At 54.2% G+C, this 6,589-nt stretch overlaps 1 protein-coding gene across 1 annotated transcript in view; it reads right to left on the bottom strand.

Moving 5' to 3' along the window:
• Nucleotides 1-582: 582 nt before the first annotated feature.
• The window catches only part of P3H4 (prolyl 3-hydroxylase family member 4 (non-enzymatic)), a 16,835-nt gene continuing 10,828 nt past the window's right edge, over nt 583-6,589 (bottom strand). Inside the window, exons 8-11 of the mRNA XM_011999030.1 lie at nt 5,082-5,227; nt 4,043-4,126; nt 1,952-2,096; nt 583-1,644 (exon numbers count right to left, since the gene is read on the bottom strand). Coding sequence (XP_011854420.1) covers nt 1,622-1,644; nt 1,952-2,096; nt 4,043-4,126; nt 5,082-5,227 — 398 coding nt within the window. The 3' untranslated portion in view covers nt 583-1,621. The remainder of the gene's footprint in view (nt 1,645-1,951; nt 2,097-4,042; nt 4,127-5,081; nt 5,228-6,589) is intronic.

The raw sequence follows: 6,589 nt of genomic DNA, 5'->3' as shown, positions 1-6,589 counted from the left end.
GCCAGCACACCCTGCACACCGGGACCCACTACCCCCGGGAGCCCATGTAAAATCGGTCAAGGGGGATCTGGCTGTCCCACTGCACCCCAAGAAGCCCAAAGTAATCAAACCACATCCCTGGGGCTCCTCTGGCTGCTAAGTTGGGGCCCCAACCCGGCTCTGGAACCGGGGAATAGACGGCAGCAGCAGGGCCAGCTCCCTCTAACTCTTAAGGAATCTGGGTCAGTAAATGCCCAGAAAGTAAACACCAGGAGCAAATGTCCTTGGCCCCCTCCCACACTTACCACATTCCCCGAGGGAAGTGATCCTGAACTAGGAAAATACAGGACTTCCCATCTTAGAAATCTGAAACCACCGTCTTCCCAAGCCTGGGGAGGACTGTGTTCTCACGCCCTCTGGCGGCGGGTCTGCACACTGCGTCCTCTCTCGTAGAACCTTCAGCCCCAGGTGCGGAGGACCAGCGAGGGCCCAGATGGTGCCCCTCCGCCCCACATTTTACAGATGAGGGGACACAGGTGCGGAGAGAGGGAGGGAAGGGCCTGTACCCTCACAACTGAGCTCCGGGGAGACGACCACAGGTGCTATGACTCATTCAACAACAAACATTTATTGAGCACCTACTGGTCAGGGCCCTGGAACTACTAGACTCCTAGTCCAGTGCTCTTCAGTACCCTGGAGGACCCTCTGCAATTTGGCCTGAGACTCCAGCCAGCAGCTGGAAACTTCTTGTCCAGGAGACTGTCCAGGTGAGGGGCTGAGCAGTGAGGAGGGCGGATCCTGTCAGCCCACTTGCCAACCTGCAATGCCACCACCATCCTGTGGTCCAGAGACATAGAAGTGGCAGGATGGGTCTGGGTCGCAGCACTCACGGGTGGGGCAGGACACGGGCCCAGTCAGCTATGTCCATCTTAAGTTTTTTTTTTTTTTTTTTTTTTGAGATGGAGTCTCACTCTGTCACCCAGGCTGAAGTACAGTGGCACAATCTCAGCTCACTGTAAGCTCTGCCTCCTGGGTTCAGGTGATTCTCCTGGCTCAGCCTCCCGGGTAGCTACGATTACAGGTGTGCGCCACCATGTCTGGCTAATTTTTGTATTTTTTAGTAGAGATGGCATTTCACTATGTTGGTCAGGCTGGTCTTGAACTCCTGACCTCAAGTGATCGGCCTCCCAAAGGGCTGGGATTACAGGCATGAGTCACCACGCCCGGCCCATCTTAAATTTGCTTTTTTTTTTTAAAGATGGAGTCTCGCTTTGTCGCCCAGGCTGGAGTGCAGTGGCACGATCTCAGTTCACTGCAACCTTTGCCTCCCAGGTTCAAGTGATTCTCCTGCCTCAGCCTCCCAAGTAGCTGGGATTACAGGTGCCCGCCACCACACCCGGCTAATTTATGTATTTTAGTAGAGACGGGGGTTTCACCATGTTGGCCAGGCTGGTTTTGAACTCCTGGCCTCAAGTGATCCACCCGCCTTGGCCTCCCAAAGTGCTGGGATTACAGGCGTGAGCCACCGCGCCTGGCCCATCTTAAGTTTTTAATAAATAGTTCTTGCTGCTGCCCAGGTTGGTGAGGGTAGGGCCATCGGGACCAGGCTTCCCAAGCTTGAGAGGTGTGGGGTGTCCCCTTCTCATGCCAGTTCAGGCTCTGGCTCTGAAAAGGAAAGGAGAAAGCATTGGGGTTGGCCCCCCACCCACTCCCAGTGGGTGTCCAGGTGCTGTCCTGATGGGAGGTGGGGTGAGGCTCCCCAGGACAGGTCTCAGCTGGTCCCAGCTCCAGGGGAGATGCTGCGCCTCCACCCCCAAGCAGGACAGGGGTTGCCAACAGGCTGGAGGCCCCTGGAGGATGGGTCCCGGCACCCAAACACACCCTGGGCTCTGGAGTCCAGCGGGTGACTCCATCTGTCCCCAATCTCCATCCCAGGCTGCATCCCCATCCCCCAAGGACTTGTGTCACTGACCAGCCTCAGCCTCATCGCCCTTGGCATCCGGCTCCTGCCACCAGTCAGCATACATGCCCTCCTCGTAGTCACCCTCCCCTTCAAACTCGGCGTCAGATAGGGCATCCTCAGGCTCCAGGGTCGGTTCTGTCTCCTCCAGCTCCATCTAGAGTAGCGCCATGGTTGCGGAAGAAACAGGGTCACAGTAGGCCCAAACCCATATGGGCTCCCTTCCTGGCCAATGGGACCTCCCATCCCATCTCTCAGTCCCCAAAGCCCCTTCCCTTCCCAGTCTCAAGATCTAATGAGACCGTTCTGAGGATTTTCCCCAAACTGCCCCTCCCTGAGTGGCTGCATAGGGCACCACCAGTAGAATTTGGTGTCAGCATAAACATCGCCCCTGCACAGCCCCACCTTTTAAGCATAAAGACTCTGGTGAGAATATTGCCAGTCCATGCATAATGTTTTTGCTCATACTGTTTCCCTGCCAGGAACTACTGCCGTCCCCTGTGCCTGCGTAACCCGCACTAATCCCTCCAGAGCCAGGCGTCAGTTCCAGGCTGAGCCCTTGCTGGTGACTCTGGCTGGGCTGGAGACCTCCCCCAGTGCCGTATGCTGCCCTCTCCAGCAGCTGTTTGTGCTTCCCCCACTAGACTGTGAGCTGCATGTGAAATGGATCATGACTTCCACTAACTTACTCCAGCCCCTAGTCTGGTGTCTGGCAAACCACAGGGAACAAGAGACAGCCGTCAAAACGGCTGCCATATGCTGGGCGCAGTGACTCACACCTGTAACCCCAGCACTTTGGGAGGCTGAGGTGGGTGGATCACTTGAGGTCAGGAGTTTAAGACCAGCCTGGCCAACATGGTGAAACCCCATGTCTCTACTGAAAATACAAAAATTTTTTGTATTTTTGGGTGTGGTATTGTATTCTGGGTATGGTGGCGCACACCTGTAATCCCAGCTACTCGGGAGGCTGAGGCAGGAGAATCGCTTGAACCTGGGAGGTGGAGGTTGCAGTGAGCTGAGACTGCACCACTGCACTCCAGCCTGGGTGACAAAGCGAGACTGGGCTGCCATTCACTGTGCATCTACCGGCTGCTGGCTCTTTGTCAAGTGCTTTACATACTTGATCTCAGCCAGGTGAGGTGGCTCATGCCTGTAATCCCAGCACTTTGGGAGGCCAAGGCGGTCAGATCACTTGAGGTCAGGAGTTTGAGACCAGCCTGGCCAACGTGGTAAAACCCTGTCTCTAATACAAATACAAAATAAAATTGGCTGGACATGGTGACGCAGGCCTGTAACCCCAGGTACTCGGAGGCTGAGACAGGAGGATCCCTTGAACCCAAGAAGTGGAGGTTGCAGTGAGTGGAGATCATGCCACTGCACACTCCAGCCTGGGTGACAGAGCGAGATTCTGTTACCAAGAAAAAAAAAAAAAGAAAAATACATACTTGATCTCGCTTAATTTTTTTTTTTTTTTCGAGACAGAGTCTCAGTCTGTCACCCAGGCTGGAGTGCAATGGCGTGATCTTGGCTCACTGCAACCTCTGCCTCTGGGTTCAGCGATTCTCCTGCCTCAGCCTCCCAAGTAGCTGAGATTACAGGTGCTCACCACCACACCTGAGTAATTTTTGTATTTTTAGTAGAGACAGGGTTTCACTATGTTGGCCAGGCTGGTCTTGAACTCCTGACCTCAGGTGATCCCTCTGCCTCGGCCTCCTAGATTGCTGGGATTACAGGATTACAGATTGCACCAGGGCTGCAATCACCCAGGTCCAGGCCACAGGTGGCCAGGGAGGCACACAGGGTCAGAGTGGGCACTGTTAACCCAGAACAAAGAGCCAGGGCATGTGGCAAGGGCTTCCTGGAGGAGGCACCATGTGAGCTGGGCCTGGGAGGAGCAGGACTGGGACATGTACAGAAAGGGGACATGAGAATACTGAGGCTGGGGAAGGAAGGGACAGTCTAGACAAGGAATAGACAAACCTCTCTGCTTCATGACAGTTGACCACCAGGGGCTGGGGCTGAATTCTGGCACACTGGGGGCCCCAGAAAAAGGTCCAAGGTGTCCCCATCACAGCCTAGTTCTGGAAAGCAGGAGGCACTCACCTCATCATCTGACTGCAGGTACATGTGTGTGAACTCCAGCAGCTCCCGCAGCTCGGCCGTCTGGTTGTGGTAGAGCATGGCCTCCTGGAAGGAGGAAAGGACAGGGTGGAGGTGAGCCATACCCTGTTGCTGCCAGATGGCAAGAAGCCAGGGCTCCTAGGATCTGGGCCCACTGACCCTCTTCCAGCTCAAGTATCAAGTATCAGCTCACAAACTAATCAGATCATTGTGGCTGCTTGGAACACTGGGTTAAGGATTCTGAGAGTTTGCTGAGTTCCTCAATCCATTAGCAATGTCTGCCACTGACAAGGAAGGCAGGAGTGGCAACATGTATCCCATATTTGCCAGCCTGGCCCTCAATTCCAACGGGTTTCCTCCATTGGTTACCTGGGGAAGATGGACAAAGGTCAGCAGTGAGGGTAATGAAGGTAGGGAGTGGAGCAGGCAGGAGTGGATGTGTACCTTCATACATCCCTCGTCGGACACTGCTGGTGAGGTGGGCAATACCACCACCATTTTGCAGGTAAGGCAATAGATTCAGAAAGGGCCATGGTCTTCCTAGGACCACACAGCAGTGGGGCTGAGCTCTGAATCCAGAACTCTAACCTCAACACATATTCTTTCTTTCCATTTCCCATCCTGCCTTCCACGGAAGCCAGAAGTTTATTTTTAATTTTCTATTTTATTTTATTATTATTATTTGAGACAGTCTCACTCTGTCACCCAGACTGGAGCGCAGTGGCGCGATCTCGGCTCACTGCAAGCTCTGCCTCCCAGGTTCACACCATTCTCCTGCCTCAGTCTCCCAAGTAGCTAGGACTACAGGCGCCCGCCACCACACCTGGCTAATTTTTTGTCTTTTTAGTACAGACGGGGTTTCACCATGTTAGCCAGGATGGTCTCGATCTCCTGACCTCGTGATCCGCTCGCCTCGGCCTCCCAAAGTGTTGGGATTACAGGCGTGAGCCACCGCGCCCGGTTGCCAGTTTATATTTTACAAAGTGCATGTCCAGCAAGTGCCCCAGAAAGCAGTGCCCACCTCCCGGGGCTGGAAGTCCTCCTCTTCCAGGCCCCAGCGAGCCCGGTGGAAGCGGTAATACACCAGGTTCTGCTGCATGATGCTGTCATTGGGGTCGAAGAGCATGTAGCTGGCGGCGCTGCGGGCAGCCTGGCGCACATCATTCACTGCAGCAGGACAGGGGTGAGGAATTGCTCCGGCGCTTCCCCTTCAGAGTCAACCCCATCTCCCAGTTCAGTCCAGCACCCCTGCTACCCAGCCACCTCCCAGAATACCTAATGGACTCCTTACCCCACCCATGCATAATGCCAGCTAGCATGTAGTGGGCACTCACCGTATGCCAGGCCCTGACTAACTCACCTAAGCCTGTTATTGTCTTTTTATTGTTTTTGAGACAGGGTCTCACTCTATCACCCTGGCTGGAGTGCAGTGGTGCAATTATGGTCACCTCAGCCTTGATCTCCCAGGCTTAGGTGATCCTCTCACTTCAGCCTCCTGAGTAGCTGGGACTACAGGCAGGCACCACCACACCCATCTAATTTTTTGTATGTTTTTGTTTGTTTTGAGACAGGGTCTTGTTCTGTCACTCAGGCTGCAGTGCAGTGGTACGATCTCAGCTCAGTACAGCCTCCGCCTCCAGGGCTCAAGCAATCCTCCCACCTCAGTCTCCCCAGTAGCTGGGACTACAGGCACTCGCCACCATGCCTGGCTAACTTTTTGTATTTTCTGTAGACACGGAGTCTTGCCATATTGCCCAGGTTGGTCTTGAAGGCCTGGGCTCAAGCCACCTGCCTGCCTGGGCTTCCCAAAGTGCTGGGATTACAGGCATGAACCACCATGCCCAGCCATGCCTATTACTGTCATCCCCATGACAGTAAATCTGAGTCACAGAGAGGTTAGATAAATTGCTCAAGCTCACATGGCTGGAGAATGATGGCTCTAGGGAATTAGAGGCCCTCAGCCTCTCTGCTATCTGTACCCAGGAAGGGTCTCCTGGCCCCTTGGTTCTTAGCCCCCGCTCTGCTCGGATTCCCAGCTCTGTCTGAATCTTGGCATCTCCAAGTAGCAAGAACACTGGAGGCTGTCCATTCCAGCCCCAGTGGATGCCAGGATCTCTCCAGTGAGGAGAGCCACAAGTCCTGGTGCCACATTTTATTAGTCATGACACTAACAGTCCCTTGCCCTGTAAGCCTCAGTTTCCCCATCTGAAAAATTGGTCCAGTAATGCCAGCTGCATGGTGTTGGTGAAAGGACCACGTAAGATAAACTGCCTTATAAACTCTCAAGTGTTGGCTGGGCACAGTGGCTCATACCTATAATCCTAGCACTTTGGGAGGCTAAGGCAGTGGATCACCTGAGGTCAGCAGTTCAAGACCAGCCTGGCCAACATGGTGAAACCCCGTCTCTACTAAAAATACAAAAATCAGCTGGGCGTGGTGGTGTGCACCTGTAATCCCAGCTACTCAGGAGGCTGAGGCAGGAGAATCACTTGAACCCTGGAGGCAGAGGTTGCAGTGAGCCGAGATCAT

This window comes from Mandrillus leucophaeus, unplaced genomic scaffold (genome assembly GCF_000951045.1).
Source record: "Mandrillus leucophaeus isolate KB7577 unplaced genomic scaffold, Mleu.le_1.0 Scaffold58, whole genome shotgun sequence".
NCBI classification, from domain to species: domain Eukaryota; kingdom Metazoa; phylum Chordata; class Mammalia; order Primates; family Cercopithecidae; genus Mandrillus; species Mandrillus leucophaeus.
Note: the sequence above shows the minus strand (reverse complement) of the source record. Positions and strands in the feature narration are given on the sequence as shown.